Consider the following 16,616-nt stretch of genomic DNA (forward strand, 5'->3'; position numbering starts at 1 on the left):
GCTGGATGCCAGGACAGATGCAGCACTAAGGAACACCAAAGGCTTTTGGCAATTGTAGAAAGAAGGTGCTGACACCCCTTCTCCAGCTTTCCTGTTGAATAAGGACTTTAGGGGCTTAAAAGTTGTAGCCATCATTAAGTGAAGCCAGGTCTAGAATCAACTTGATTCCCCAACTGAGGCTGCCTGTTGAGAAAGACAGGGTCCAAGAAGCAGTTAGTCCAGAAAAGGGTTCAGGGCCAGGACAGGGGCTGTTCTGGGCCTGGTGTCCCTCCATGCTCCTGCTAAACTGTGGACCTGGGGAGGTGTGGCTGTCTCCTGAGACCAGTTTCCACACCTGCTCAAGCACTGCCTAACACACTGCCCTGGGACCTGTCACAGAGCTGCACAGCTACTGTCAGCAGTTTGGGGGCTGTGGCAGAGCCACTCGGAAGCACGCCTGTGGCGACACCAGAAAAGCCCTAATAGTGAAAACAAGAGGCTTGATGAGTGTGGGCTGGGGCCAAAATTCTCTCAAGTGTTTGCAAGAAATTAAAAAATGAACAGCCGAGGGAAACAGATTAACACCTTATAATGAGCTTTGGTGACTTCGGCTCAGCAGGCCCAAGAGGACAGGCCTTAACTAAGCTTCCAAAGATGCCATGTGAACACTGCTACTGCCCAGGGGTGTCACAACCAACAAAGCGCAGTCTACTGTCATGCCACACAAACAGCAGGCAGGTATAAGCCCACTGGCACCTTTGCCCTCTCTCCCCTTGCTCTGCTGCCCCAGATGAAGCTGTTCCAATTTACGCCCTACAGCCCTGCCCCCCACTGTTACATAACAGCAAGTCCACATACTAAGTGGACCTGAAATGGTCTCTTAGGCAGCTCGTCAGGAAGTGGGAGGCAGTGGGCAGTGGGAGAGGCAATGAACTTGCTGTATTCACAGCGTGAGAAACAACTGTTTCCAAGATGAAATCTTTCACCCTCACTCGCTGAACATGTTTGGACTCACTGGAGACACGGAGCTTCATTCAAGAAAAAGGCAAATCTTTGCAGACTGAAAATGAGTTCATAAATAACACCAGAAGCTACTGTTCACTTACTACATGGCAGGCAAGCATCCCACTCCAGAGATTCTGACTGCCACTTGCAGGGGGAGACTGCAGTGACACAAAGGTGATGGAGCTGGGTCTGAACAAAGGTGAGAGCACCTTAGACGGCACTGCTCCCCACCCTAGAGCCATGTCAATCCCTCAGAAACTCTGTGTCACCCAACACAAACCCTGAAGTGCACTTGTGCACACAGACACAGATCCATTCCTGCCTGCCAGGGCCCAGGGCTGGAATCATGTAACAAATTGTCTTTGTCTCTCTGGCTCAACTCCCAAGCACAGTACTCATATGTCTGTGTCAGAACATAAGGTTCTGGCTCTGCAGGTCTTCAAGAGGGGCGCAGAGGCACCTCCTGTCCCAAATGGCCTGGCCTGAGAAGTGGCAGCATAAACCGGACATCAAGACAGAGGCTGATGTTACTCCAAGAAGCAGCTGGCAGAGTAGCCCATGACGAACAGAAAGAGATGGACAGTAGCAAGCTTTTCCTCCCCACAGGGCCTTGTCTAGCTCAGCCTTTTCTTACAATCTGGAGCAAGGCTCTTACAGGTCTTGCTGCCTCACTAGAGAGAGGGCGTCTTCACATGAATGTGGGGAAACAGGTCCCAGTGGCCCCAATGGGCAGCAGCCACAATGGTCATACTGCTTCCGAGGCACAAACCTGCCAACTCTGGCAAGTGATGTTAGTTCACAGAGCCATTCATGCAGGGTTGTTAGAAAATTAGAAATAATCACAAACTGAATGACTGGCAGAGAGAAGGTATTCAGTGAACAGCAGCTACTTTCATTATTCTGACACTAAGCCTGCCCCAGCCCCACTCTTAACATGGCAACCCTGAAGAGCAGTCCTCAAAGGCTCTCCAATTCACAGTTAGTGTGAGCGTCAGATGCTGCCAAGGACTTGATTGCAGAGACTAGTGTCCCTATTCTACTGAGTCTTTCTCCAGCCGAGGAGAACTAGAAAACCATTAGGCTTCACATGCCTTTGGATTCTAGATGTTAAGACCAAAAAATTAAGAAAGGTGCAGTGGGTTTTGTTTTAGGAAAAATCAGAGCCATCCAATGCGGTGCCCCACCTGCCGGCTGTGAACAGCAAGCCAGGTTGACAGGCTCCATTCAGTTCTGACAAGAGGCTCAGAGACAGCAACCCTGATACATCCGTCTTCCTAGGCTGATGTCAGAGCCAGCTGTGCAGTCAAGGACAAGCACTGGGGTAGTGTCACCAAGGGCGGTTCAAGCAGCAGTCAACACCTTCTTTTTCGATGTGTATTAAGTCATTTATTTCTGAAGATGTGCACACTCAAGTATTAAGTTGGCCAGGATAACTCATGGCTCCTAGGTATGTACAGGTCCTTCGATGGCTCGGGTTACAGACAACTTCATAGCTAGCGCACCACACACACAAGATAAAACAGGAAGCCTAAAAACCCCAAGCCACTCCAAGAAAAATGAGGGGGTGGGGGAGGGGTTGTAATGCAGCATCCCTCAGAGGGAAAATCAATGCACAAAGAGGGAAGAACAGAGGGATGGAAGGCAAGCTTGCATCAATCCTCGTCAACTGCAGTTTCCATGTGGAGGGTCAGGGGATTGAGTTCAACAGGTCCTTCAGGAAGTTCTCTGGATCACTGATTTCTGATAAAAGTCCTGGAAAAGAGAGCAGGCAGAAGCTGGTTAGGAACTGGAATGCATGGCCCCCAGCCTCACTGAGTCATGGCTGCCAGATCCACTCAGAGAACACACTGTACTCTGACAAGCTCCAACACAGCTACTCGCTGGAAGATCAGCAATGACTAGGCATGCAGTCATCAAGCAAACTGCCTGGTTCTGTAAGAGAACACAGTCTTGTTATGGAATCAGGTGCTGATTATGGTAAAGGCATTGAAGTGGTGGAGGCCAACCTCATGATCTCCCTAGGGCAGAAATTTTAAACCCGGGTCCCTGGACCTACTTCAGGGGTCTGTAAATCCACTGGAACTGAGTGTAAAATGAATGGAGAGCATCCATAGCTTTCATCAGACTCAAAGGGCTTTGGGCCCAAAGAAAAGTTTAGAACCACTGCCCTCGAGGGCTGGAAGGAGCACAGTGAGGCAGTAGGACCCTGGACTCTTCTGACTTTAGATCCTACCAACAATCCCAGGGCCTTGAGCAACTTGCTGAAGCTTGGAAGCTCCATTTCCTCAACTACAGGTAGTCCTTGACTTACAACGGGGTGCCATTCTGATGCCTCCGTCTTAAGTTGGTTCTGATGCAAGCTGAATACCTCATTAGCTCACCCCCCCAACATTACTGCGTTTTATCATCAGTATCTTTATGAATCCTCACACTGAACATCTGCGAGTGAACATCTGAGAATGGTCACATCAGCAAATTATGTGCTGCAACACCGTATGGAGTGCATATCACTAACAATCTGATGCACAAAAGCAACCACAGTCAGTCCTTGATGTGGCTCATTGTAATCCATACGTCGTGAGTCAGGGACTTCCTGCATAAAGTAGGGACAGCGGGGAGTCCTTGCTGTGTCACTGTGGGGATTCAATGAGGTAACTGATACAGAAGTGTCCCGTGCAGAGAAGGTATTCAATCAGCATCAGTTATTACTTTAAGCTGGTGTAACTATTTTCCTGTGGCCCATCCTCCCACCCCTCCCCAAGCAGGGTACAGGAAACATGAAAGCCTGACATTAACCAAACGTGGAGTTGTTAATCCTGCAGGCCTGGCACCATTCAAACTAAAGTCACTGCCCAAGCATCTGCACTGATGGAGGAAAGAGTGGCAGTGATCATCTCTTGCTGGCTTAGGAAGGTGCTTTTGTTCTTGCTTTGGAAGAGGGTGTGTCTGGTGTTAGAGATTTTCTAACAGTTTAAATGAAGTAATAAAGTCGTGCTGTAAAAACCTGACCTAGGAGTGGAAGGCTGCAGAAGCTTCCCGCCCTGCAGAGGCTCCCCAAAGGCTCACGCTCTCCCCTGCTTCATGGGGCACTGGCCCCAGCCCCATGGCTGGTGCAGAGCCCTGGGCTGGCGTGAGCCCTTTCCTTCCCCCATGCAGCAATTTTCTCACTAACCCTGACTTTTGACATTCATATTGACACAGTCTTTATTCAGACATTCACCACACTCCTGGGTGACAGACAGTGCTAGTGCTAGGTGCTGAGAACACAGAGGCAAATAACACAGGCCACCTGCTCTCACTCAGGGTTAAATTCCTAGGCAAAAGGCAAGGAGTGTAGCTAAGGTATGAAGGTGGTTAAATGTCTGAAAAGATACATGTGGGAGTGTCAAGAGCTAGTGAAGCTAACAAAGAAACTCAAGTGAGCAGTGTCAACTTGACCTCCCAGGTACCAGGGTAGATGGCAGGCCGAGTAAGGTCCGTGCCAATACACAGCTTCCGCTGAGGCCCATGCAAAGGTGGCCAAAGTGGAGGCCCCAGGGCTTTCTGGAAAATACCTCAGCTGGTGCTAAGCTGGAAGAGAAAAGGAACTTACACTGACCTTCACTGCAGACCTGCAGTGGTCTAGTTTCAGAGGGTAAGGAGACTAACAAAAAAAGGTTAACAGAGGCTTTTTTTTTTTTTTGACAGGGATTTCATCCCCACTTCTTCACATTTTACAAATTTTCCACAATGAACATCAGACAAAAAGGGAGACAAACTAACAAGACAGTGAGGCAGGTTCGGTTACTCTACCTTGGCTCTGAGTAGCTGACCTTTGTCAGCCAGACCTTTGTTAAAGTACGGTGCTGAGAGAGGCTATAAGGAAACAGCATCCACATCTTGAGGGCACTGAGTTTTTAGTTCTGGGTGGATTTTCTTAAGAACAGACCCAAGCCACCTCCCCCTGCTATCACTTGATGCTTGGTTATGAAATCCAAACAAATTTTAGTGTGTTTGCAGTAAGGATGACAAATTCATGGTATAAAGAGTCTGCGCACTGGTGAGAACAATGAGCTTCCTTCTGCTGGCTGTGGGATGAGGAACTGTCTGGAGCCCTTCATGGCAACTCCCACTGTTATTGCAGTCTTTCACTCTAGACACTCTTAACTGTGTTTTGGTATTTACAGTTATTTTTAAGAAACAGCTGGGGGTACCTGTAACATAAGAGGACTTAGTCCCCAATGAGAAGAGGTGGGAAGAAGACAGGTGAGCTCAAAGACTGAGCACTCCCATTTGCATGTTAATTCTCTGAAGTGTCATAAAAAGCCAGGAATCAAAAAAGGTGCTCTAAAGGTGAACACTTATACCAGGGAGGTGTACTCCTTAGAACAATCCACCACGGGAGATAAGAAGGCAGCATCTACACAGGGAGATAGCTCTGAGGGCAGAAATGGATAGGGAAGAAGGACACAGGGAAAACGTAACCACAGGCAGGTAGCGGGAAGAGAGCTGTGACGCTGTAGGGAAATTGCAGTCAATATCATGAAACAAAACGTGTATGAACTGCTGTTGTTGTTGTTGTTGTTATGTGCCGTCGAGTCGGCCCCGACTCATAGCGACCCCTCCTTGGGTTTCCGAGGCAGTATCACTACGGAAGTAGGATTGCCCAACCTTCCTTCCGGGGAGTGGCTGGTGGGTTTGAACCGCCAGCCGTCTGGTTAGCAGGCAAGTGTCTTAGCCACTATGCTACCAGAGCTCCCATGAACTGCTGTATGGAAAGGAATTTGCTCTGTAAACTTTAACCTCCCAAAAAAGAAGGGATGATTTCTTGTGATTCCCTCAGAACAAAGAGGGGAAAAAATGGTGCTCTATCACTTTCTAGCTGTGTCCCCTTTGCAACTTACTTAATCTTCAAAGCCTCAGTTACCCCATCTGCAAAAGGGGGGTGATCAGAGTTCCTACCTCCTGCAGGGAGTTAGCCTTGAGGACTAGCTGAGATAGCACATGACAAGGAGCAGCAAAGGGCCAGGCAGGAGAAAGTACTCAAAGCATGTTAGCGTTATTGTTGTTATTGGTGGATGGGCAGTTCAACATCTTTCCCAAACCTGCAGTGGAGCAGGCAGGCTGGTTTTCGCGTGTTTCCTCTGATACGTGAGGATGAACGCTATGGCCAGCTCCACTAAGGCAGACGTGGGGCTCTGCTGCCAACGATCTTTAAAAGATAAAACCTTGCCACTGACCAGCTGCGTCGAGGAACTCTGAGAAGGTCTCCACTGGCATGAACTCCTCCTGGAAGGTTTTCAGAGCTTTGTCGGCAGCTTCGTAGATGGGCATGTCGTTGTGGCGGATGTACTCAGCTAGAGAGCAGGACCAGCCTCCCTCTGTGTTACTGGTAGGCACCTTCTACAAGAACCAAAAGGAGACAGGGACAGGGAGGTGGGTTACTTAATGCTGCCTATTTTCTGCCTCAAGTCACAAGACTATTTCAATCCCGAGTAAAACTGAGCCTTTCCCATGGACATCATCAGTCTACCTAGAGGACGGGTTTTGTTTCCAGACACTACATTTCATTTAATTCCTCTCATTATGCATGGTGTCACCCAATCTTACAAGCTACACAAGACTGCATTCTTTATTCCCTACACATCTCATGTCTGCATGTCCCAAAGTAAAAGGAACTGTCAACATGCTCCATTTGAGTTGGTTCATTCAGACTAAACTTTAACCACCCCAGAACACTCTGATCCCTTTAAGGCAGAAAGGAGGGTCATATGTTGGGCTGGAGTAAGTCAGACTGCATTCAGGGCAAGACAGGTTATTCAAACAGGAGACCACAGCAAACAAGTGGTGACTGAGGAAGAAAGATCTGGTAGAAGTGGATTTGGAACAGGCTTGAGACCACACAGCAGAAGTGATCTTAACTATAAATGTACATTAGAGATATAAGGGTCTAAATTAATAGCAGGGCTTTGAACTGGTTCATTCCAGTTCTACCCCCTGCTGAGAATCTGCCTTTCCACCCCAGATATGCTGAATCAGAAGTCGTTATTTTAACAAGCTCCTCAAATATACACCTAAGAATTACCAGGGGATCTTGTTAAAATGTAGATTCTGAATCAGTGTATCTGGGGTGGAAAGGCAAATGCTCAGCAGGGGGTCGAACTGGAATGAAACAATTTGAAACTCTGGTTAATAGGATGAGTTCCTTCCCAAATTAAGTGCAGTCTGTTTCTCAGGAGCAAACACCCCAGGTCAGTGAGGAACAGCCATGCAGATGCTGGGGCAGCGGGCAGAGCCAGCAGGCAGATTACCATATGCAGAGATAAGCTGAGCCTCCACGGCTTCCTTACCTTAAACATGTTGTAAATGAGATCAACTAGGGCCCAAAACAGAAGGGAAGAACGATAAGCAGAGTAGTCTTTCACTGCCTTATCTGTCAACCTGGAAAATAAAATCAAATTCCAGCTCCATGAAGACTCCTGAAGGACACTTAAAAGACAAAAGGACCTGGGTGTCAAGGGAAGAGCCATGGTAATCTATGCATCACAAAGTTCAAGTACTTGCCTATCTTCTTGGGGGAAAGGCTGTGGGCAAGGAATTCTGAGCCCTGGGGCCCAGTAGTTTATTTATTAAAAAAGTGTTCCATGCCATATTCATCTTTAAAGTGGGCTCTCTTCCAAATCGGGATAAAACAGAACCAAAGAGACATAAGTTTCAATGTGGCCATCAAAAGGCCACTGCCTTCAAGAACTGTAAAGGAATCCTTATTTCCTTTGTGCCAGCCCCCAGCCCAGCTCTGGGACTCCATGATAAATGAAGTAGGAAATAAGGCTCTGCCTTAGTCTTTTCGTCCCTGCTGGGAGAACTTTTACAAATAGTCAGCAGACCTAACCAGCTACATACACAGTAATTTCTCAAACAGGTGTTGTGTCAAAATACAGCAAGCTGGTGGAAAATTGGTGTTGAGCAACAGTTAACATCTAGGACGGCGTTTGTTACCACCTGACACCTCCTAAATCCTGGGATAATCCCAGAGCTGTTCACCACACCTCTTTGTTTCTAACCAGTAGCATCACTAGTTAATCCAATGATTGATTCAGCTTAAGGTTCTCTGTCTCTGAAAACATCCACTGCCTTCTCAGCAGAGAAGTTGGAGGAATGGTTGGAGGAATGGTTACACCAGGCAGAGCCCCCAGGAAATACAAAAAGCTCAAACTCCCCTCTGCATAGTGTGAAAAACTGGTGTGTAAATTTGGTTTCTACCATCCAAGACCTATGAGAAGTTTGGTTTGGAAACCACCATAATATCTGCAATGAGCTAGTGAAGACTCAATGATGCCTCGTCACAGACAAGGACTGGGGAAGCAGCCCATAACTGTGAGGACGTGTGCGTGTACATGCATCCTCACACATGTATATATGTAAAATTCATAAAAATAACACAAGCGTAGAGATTACTACAGATGCTAAAACTACACTGTATATGGCTGTCAAGTGAAGGCCTGCCTAGCACAGGACAGAGAGGCCACATACTGGGTGTTAGGAAAACGTTTAATTAACAAAAGGAATGTCAAATAATTATCAGTAATAAAATGAGAAAATTTTATTTGTTAAAATACGCTTCCTGGACCCTCCCTTCCACTCCAATGTACCCCAAAGCCCCACTTTCTCCCCCACCTACCACACAGGAGGATGTTATCTAATGTGAAAGTTACTGTAAGCGAGCCCCATGGACAAGGAAGGGAACTCACTTCTCTGCAACTGATGCTTGCAGGTAACAGGTAAGATTCTGAGGGAAGCCAAAGGGAGTCCTCAGTTTAAATATCACAGGTTCCTGGCAGAAGAACCTTTCTCCCTAAATGCAAAGCACTTAGAAGAGGTCCATTTCTCTTGTGCAACCTCCTAGAGCTGCATTTTTACCATCTGCCACTGCCTTCCACCCCATACTTTACAGAACTTAGGACAAAGTATCAGTGAGACTGTCCCAACCACTAGGATGACACCTTCTAACTATCCTTCCAGCCATGATCTCTCCTAGGAGCACATCCCAAGACCGTGCAAATTCCCAGCACTACTTCATGAGTGCAAGGCTCATATCCCTCAGACCACTGTCAGATTTGGTCCTTCTCTGTGGCTGTTTGGCTTTGGTAAGCAGGAATCTTGAGTGACCCTGCCCAACTTAATTATTTAAGGCTAATTAGTAAAGGTGACTAAGCAGTTACTGAAAAGATGGCAACTCATGAGTGTAGCTCACACTGGGTTTCCTAATTAAGTTGTGACTAAATCAGCTTTTCCTTACTTCCTTAGGGCAGTAATGGATTCTAGTCTCCTAAACTCCTGTGGTTTCAGATTTCATACCTGCCATTGTGAGCCTGTCCCAATAAAGAGCTATTCTATTTGCTATGGATGCAGGCAGAGTCTGGCTTCTCAACAACTTAGTACCCTCAAGATCTAACATTTGATCTTGTACAGGTAGTTAACAAGTAAAGCTTTGGACTCTTGGGAAATACTGGATGGTTGTAGGTTTGGAAGGGTACGCTGGTGGCGCGGTGCCTAGGGGCACATCCCAAATAAGGGAAAGCATGTCAGGAGTGGTTTTGTTTTAATGACCCTATGCTTTGATTTGGATCAGATGGAAAGCACCTTGTGAGAAACAACTGAAAGTAGGAATCTAACAAGACTGGCTCCCTCCCACTCTATACAGACAAGCTGGTAACGACTGGATTCAATGGTAGAGATCTTCGAGGGGAGTTAGGTACCTACAGACCAGCAACACCTGATGCTGAGCTGGTGAAATTGATGAAGTTGGTGAAGGTGTGTTGATTTAGGCACATGCCTGTTTCCACTTGGTTTGTTATTATGGGGCTAAAACTTTCCTCTGGCCTCCTATTGGCCTTCAAACATGGAAATGTTTCCTCTGATCCTAGGCTAAAGAGTCTGGTGGGTAAGAGTCACAAAGACAGATCTTCCAGAAATGAACCAGAAGCAGGTTTCACTCAAGTGGGAGAAGCAAGCTGGCAGATCCATTCCTTACTCTGTAGCCACCCGCTATCCCGGGCAGACACAGTTCAGGGCTGTTATCAAGCGCTCATGGTCCCACAGAGTCCCTGTTCAATTAATGGGGAAATGGGCATCTCAAAAAGCTTTTTGTGTTTTTGCTTGCAGTTGTTTCTCACAAGATACTTCCCATCCAATCCAAATCCAGCCCAAGGTCATTAAAACAAACCACTTCTTTCCCACCATGCTGTACCCTCTTTGTGATGTGTCAACATGAACAGGAAAAATGGGCCTGGAAGAAGAAAGGCTCATGGGACAGACAGCACACAAATGTACCTAAGGAGGGAGGACAACAAGCTATTATCTGAAAAGAAAATCTTCAACCTCAGCCATGCTGGAACTTTCCTAGTTTATGTCAAGACCAGAAAGATTCTGAAAACCTGGTCATCTGTCTTAGTCTCCTCCCAGCCCTAATTCTCTTCATTGTAGGGTCATCCTGTGCCTGGCTCCACCTTCCCAGTGGCTGAATACAAAATCTAGATGTGACCAGGCAACTGCCAGCCAACCAGGCCTCGACTCTGGGTGAGACAGAGAGAGAAGGGGAAGTGTCCATTACTGAGTCAAGTGAGCATTCCTTCACTTTGCACACGTGCACCGCTAGGCAACTTTTAAACACACTGGAAGATGTACTCCAGGCAACAGGTATCTCAGGGAAGCTTCCTGAAGCAGGTACTAACCTGGTGGCTCCCCCTGGAGCCACTGCCCGGGCCTGAGAGGTCACCAGGAGCCTCTGTAAGATTTCCACACGTGTGGCTCTCCACTTCTCAGGGGGCAGGATGTGAAGGGCCAGGACTGTGAAATAGTGGGGTCCATCCACTTCAAAGGCACTCTCCACCCACTTCTCCTTGGGCTGCTCCAGAAAGCCCTGGAGGTTCTTTTCCTCTCTGGAAGTTGCTCGGGTTCTGGGACAAAAGAGGTAATGATGAAACCAGGGTAAAAGCAAGATACCAACAGCAAGGGGGAAGGATTTGGTCGATTTGCTGCCTTCCTTTTGAAAGTTTACTGAACACTTGGATTACTGAGCACCCTCCCACCCCCAGCCTGGAATGCCCTCCCCACCTGTCTGGCAATCATGTGCTTCTTGCCCTTCCCGTCCTCCTTCACGGCACCCTCCTGGCTCTCCACTCGCTGCCAGCTCAGCTCCATACAATTCCCAGCTACTGCTGCTTCTTGAGCACTCATCTGCGTGTCATCCCACGAGCCAGGCACATTCACTCTCTCATGTGAATGTCCTACACGTTGGGCAGTTATGGTTAGCTCCATTTCACCATGGTATCTGAGACCCAAAGAGGTGAAGTGATTTAACCAAAGTCACCATACAACTGAGTAGTGAAGTTAAAATGCGAATCCTGGTTCTCTAAGCCCCGTCTGAGCTCTCCCTTGCTCCATGTAGCCTTATTAAATTTGTCTGTACTACCTTTCCATCTTGGTGCCTTTCCTAGGTTCTCAATTTTGGTTTCTTATGAGGCCCTCTCTCCCTCACGAGAACACTTTCTTTCAGGCAAGGAATGCTGCTTGTTCTCATTCTATTTCAAAGGCCACAATGATGATGCTCATAGCAAACTTTAATGCCAGGCACCATTCTAAGTGCTTCCCATGGATTATCTCATTTAATCCTCACAGTAACTCTGAGACAGGGACTATCAATACCCTAACATTACAGAAGAGGAGACAGCAGTACAGAGAGATGAAATATTTACCAAAGTCACCCTGCTGGGGAGTGAAAGAACTACGTTCTGTGCCCCATAGTCCGGCTCTAGAGCCTAGTCTGTTAACTCTCCCTCCCTCTCACGACGAAGTCTGGCTTCACTGAGTTGGCACTGACAGATCACCCGGGCCCTTCCTGTCTGTGCATTTCTGACTACCTAACGGCACTCTCACACCAATGGCACTTCGTGCCCTATTCTAATTCTGTGGAGGAATAACCCTATGCCAAGATGCTTGCTTCACCCTTTTAAAACAAAAACTTTGCTACCAGAAGCAGTTACCAGGTCTGCAGGTGGCACTGGCACAGACACTGGACTGTGGGAAAGGAGGGTCTGGTGTGAAGATGCCCTGCTTCCTCCTGCTGCTCCTCACAGAGGGCATGGATGGAACAGATGGACGTAGGTGATTTGATTTTCCTGGTCAGGGGGATTCAGCAGCTTTTTGCCACTGGATCTGGCAAGTCCACAAGAGTAGGATCTGCTCAGGCTCTGCTCCCACTCACGATGGCTATGATGCTCCACACTCACCTTAACACAGATGTTCCACCACAAGTAGCCATCCCCCTCATTCAGCCCCCGTGGGGACTAGCTCACACCACCCTCAAACAACTGGCTGGGGAGGCAGTGTGTACCTGAGAAATAGTGCCTTTCTGTGAAGCTTCCAGGCCAGCCTCTTTAACTCTGTCTACTGACCAAGGTAACCATTACACAGTATATTCCCTCTCCAACTAAGAGATCTGAGCATGAGTTCCAAATGCCTGGCATTTGACAGACACAGTGAATCTGAAGCCACTAGCTCTATTCCTCTGGGCTAATCACACTGCCTCACTGAGTCTGCTTTTCTCCTGGAGCATGGAGCAGTCCACTCTATCCCGTGGCTGCCAAGAAGGGACAAGTCTCTGCAAAAATCAATGGCTCTGTCACAGGCCACAAGAACACTGGTAATTAGCACTGGCTTGGGCTGTGGTGGTTTGGGTGGTGGGAAGGTTTGTGCTGCCAGTGATGCCAGGTGTTTTCTCTGACAGTCTGAGCATTTAGGAGATGATGTAATGCACTCCAAGAGAGACCTACCTGCCCATGTATTTTAACAAGGAAGCATGAGGTCTTAAACTCAAGTCTTTTTTCTCATAAGGAAATAAGGATGGAAAAAATAACATTCTTGAAGAGGGGAGCAGACAGGAGACAGATTGTCCTGTTGCCTAAACTGAGCTGCTGCTGCCTTGTGTGTACTATACACAGGCTGTCAACAGCCTGTCAATTCTCTGACCAACAGACTCTTGAGACTCTTGCTAGAAGATGGGGCCTCAAAGTAAGAAACCATTTCAAGCAAATCTAAATATAGCAAATCTCTTAATCTTCTTAAAAAATCCAAGGTGGAATTAAAGACTAGTCTCTCCCCTGGAGCCCTGGTGGCACAGTGGTTAAGCACTCGGCTGCTACTCAAAAGGTTGGTGCTTTGAGCCCATCAGCCGATCCACTAGAGAAAGATGAGGCAGCCTGCTTCTGTAAAGATTTACAGCCTTGGAAATCCTATGGGGCAGTTCTACTCTGTCCTATAGAGTCACTATGAGTCAGAAGAGACTTGATGGCAACAGGTTTTGGTTTTTATTTTCTGTCCTCCTAAATAAGGAGCTCTGGTGACATAGTGGATTAAGCATTTGGTTGCTAACCTGAAGGTCCAGTGGTTCAAATCCACCAGCTGCTCTGCGTAAGGAAGATGGGGCAATCTACGTCCATGAAGATTTATAGCCTTGGAAACCAACGGGGGTCACCATGAGTCAGAACCAACTCGATGGCAATGAGTTTGGTTTGGTTTAATTTTGGTCCTAAATAAGGGGCTCTGGTATCACAGTGGTTAAGGCACTCACCTGCTAAACAAAAGGCTGGCAGATTGAACCCACCAGCTACTTGGCAGGAGAAAGATGAGGCAGTTTGCCTCTGTAAAGATTTACAGCCTTGGAAACCCTACAGGGCAGTTCTAATCTATCCTATAGGGTCACTATAAGTGGGAATCGACTCACTGACAGTAGGCTGTTATCCTCCTAAATTCATGTTCAAAATGACACTTTTACGTATTACCCCAACTACTCAATAATGTACATACGGATTAAAAATACAAATCTATTTTCTCCCTGGCTGACTTCCTTCTCAGTTGACTTTCCCAGATAGTTGAAACACCTCTCTTTTCCCCTCACACTTGCCAGAATCATTACTCACAGGAGAGAAAACAGGGATAACCAATCCAGTTTTCCATTTTTGAAATGAGTCTTAGTTCAACTGCATCTTCTTGGTGTGAAACCTTTACCCATAACTAACTGTGTACCCTTGACTGATGACTGTGGTGTGGCTCTAACCCATGGCCTCCCCCCAACCAGGGGAACAGAGTGGAGCTTTGGGTGGCCTGGTCTTCCCCTGACTACCCCACTCTGGGGAGCTCTAGTAGCATAGTGCCTAAGGCACTTGACTGCTAACCAGAAGGCTGGCGGTTCAAACCCACCAGCCACTCCTCAGAAGGAAGGTTGGGCAATCTACTTCCATAGTGATATCACCTCAGAAACCCAAGAAGGGGTCACTATGAGTCGAATCCAACTCAACGGCACATAACACCACAACCACCCTGCTCTGGGCTGATGGTCAGTCCAAGAATGCAGTCATTGGCTGCTCATGATGACAGATCAGACACTTTTGAAATGGGCATTGCCCTTACTGCTTTACTCTGTGTGACTCCAGAAAAGCCAGAGGTGAATGTCCTACTGGGTAGAGTCTGCCTTAGGCCACACCTTTGCTCTGGGGCTACCCAAGGAGGACATGGAAAAGCTGGGAGATCTTGGTGGACAGAGGGCACAGTGTGGGTCAGCTGAAATGCTACCCCCGGAATACTGACGTGTTCAGGACGTAAAGCACAGTGTGAATGATGTATGGGATCAGGTGGATGTTGCTCTCCCGGCCACCCCCACCGGTGTCTGCACTGAAGGATTGCTCCATGGCGAAGCGCAAGAAGAGCAGCTTGATGTCATGGATGTTGAGCTGGTATGTGGGTTCTCGCTGGCCCGTACATTCCTGGAGGTAAGTGTTGTGTCTAGGACGAAGCAGAACAAGCACTGAGATGGAGACAAATGGAACTGATTCCTTATGGACAAAATAATTTGGAAGGCAGAGTTTCACTTTGGTCCCCTTTGCCTGATGGCTATAAAGATTGCACAAATAGATAAAGGAATAAAAGGGAGAGTGAAGAACAAGGGACAGAGCTAGAAGGAAGGTAACAGCATAAGACATGTTCTTTCTGCTCTAACACAAAGCTTTGATGGGAATAATTTTTTTTTTAAATTGTGATTTGAGTGAAAGTTTAGAGAGTAAATTCACTTTCCATACAGCAGTTCACACACACATTCTCCCAAGACATTGATTACAATGCAACAACTCCCCTCCCACTTCCTCCCGATAGTTACCTCTTCCCTGTGTCCATCCCTCCATGCACTCCTGCCCCTTGAGCTGGTTCCCTGTGCATAAACAGCCCTTCTTTCTCCCATGATTGTTCTCTCCAAGGAATGTATCTGCCTCAGGTAAATGTTCAGCTCATATGCCTTTTCTTTGTCTGGAAACCACAGGTGTGGGTTCAATTCCAGACCTGAAGGGCAGCTAGGGACCATAGTCTCAGTGGTTCCACCAGGCTCTATTAGACCAGCAAACCTGGCCCCCCCTTTTTTTTCCCAAATGATTTTGAGTTTTGAGAACCCACCATTTTGGGGGATCCTATTTTGTGATGGACAAATGCCATAGGATATATCATAGCCTCACCTGAAAATACATTTTGGAAAAAGAAATGGAGACCTTATCCATTCCCACTGATAAGGTGACCTATCCATAAGAATCATCTCTTCAACTTCCAAATCGGTTTCTTCTGTGTCAATATATACCTTGGCATCTATCTGGGCTCTGACTCATTAGCTGTGTGACCTAGAGTAAATTACTCAACCTCTCTGTGTCTCAATTTCTTTATCCATAGAAAGTGTGTAACAGCCAATAGTAAGCATTCAAATGTGTTTCCTATTATTACTTTCATCATTATATTACTGTCAGGTACTTGTTTTATGATATGTACCTTTTTTTCCCCAAGTTTTAAAGTAGAACTTAGGGTGGGGCACCACCTCACAGGAACATTAACAAGAGATAAGGAAATCATGGAAGCTTTGGCTACTCTGGATCATCAGGACGAGAAAGGAGACCAATATTCTCCATGCCAGTAAGCCATTTTCATTATTAAAACCTCAGAGCCATATACTGCAAAAGTGAACTCTAGGAAATTTTGGCCCTGAGGACCAACTCAGGGTCCTGGGTCTTACTTCACAAAATACAACAAAGGAGAGATCATGAATAACTAGAAAATTTTACATGGTGTTTTCTCAGACTGTGGCTGGGCCCCAACAGACCATCCCATCAGTAAGTCTTCATGCCCCTCCACTGGGCCCCTACCTCCTCTGGACAGCTCCCCAGTCAGCAAGCACAGACATGGACTCCCAGTGAAGGTGACAGGAAATGGTTTCACCATGGGTGAAAAGTTAGGCTGATCGCTGATCCCTTCCCACCTCCTGAGACTCCCCTGTTTTTATCATGCAGAATACTCAACACTCACCTTGCCAAGCAAGTGGCAAAAGCTGATTCAGGGACGTGGGGGCCCCAGACCGGAAGCAGCCCATTGCACTTAGTGTTTGCATTCTGAAGGGCGGCACTTTCCCACTCTTCCCGACCTCGGGCCAACCTGGATTGAGAGGAAAGCAAAGACAAGTGACTGCTGGAATTAATTTGGCAACTAGGCACCTGGATGAGTGGGAGTGGGAGAGGAACACCAAGGAGGTGAGTTAGCCCATGATCCTGACCCCACTGAGAGAA

At 47.2% G+C, this 16,616-nt stretch overlaps 1 protein-coding gene across 1 annotated transcript in view; it reads right to left on the reverse strand.

Moving 5' to 3' along the window:
* Positions 1–2,671: 2,671 nt before the first annotated feature.
* The window catches only part of UBR4 (ubiquitin protein ligase E3 component n-recognin 4), a 180,860-nt gene continuing 166,915 nt past the window's right edge, over positions 2,672–16,616 (reverse strand). The window contains exons 101-106 of the mRNA XM_007935639.2: positions 16,360–16,485; positions 14,611–14,805; positions 10,698–10,922; positions 7,314–7,404; positions 6,204–6,366; positions 2,672–2,736 (exon numbers count right to left, since the gene is read on the reverse strand). Of these exons, the coding sequence (XP_007933830.1) occupies positions 2,672–2,736; positions 6,204–6,366; positions 7,314–7,404; positions 10,698–10,922; positions 14,611–14,805; positions 16,360–16,485 (865 nt within the window). The remainder of the gene's footprint in view (positions 2,737–6,203; positions 6,367–7,313; positions 7,405–10,697; positions 10,923–14,610; positions 14,806–16,359; positions 16,486–16,616) is intronic.

The sequence above is a fragment of the Orycteropus afer genome, unplaced genomic scaffold, assembly GCF_000298275.1.
Source record: "Orycteropus afer afer isolate SDZICR_OR568_19922 unplaced genomic scaffold, OryAfe1.0 scaffold00031, whole genome shotgun sequence".
NCBI classification, from domain to species: Eukaryota; Metazoa; Chordata; class Mammalia; order Tubulidentata; family Orycteropodidae; genus Orycteropus; species Orycteropus afer.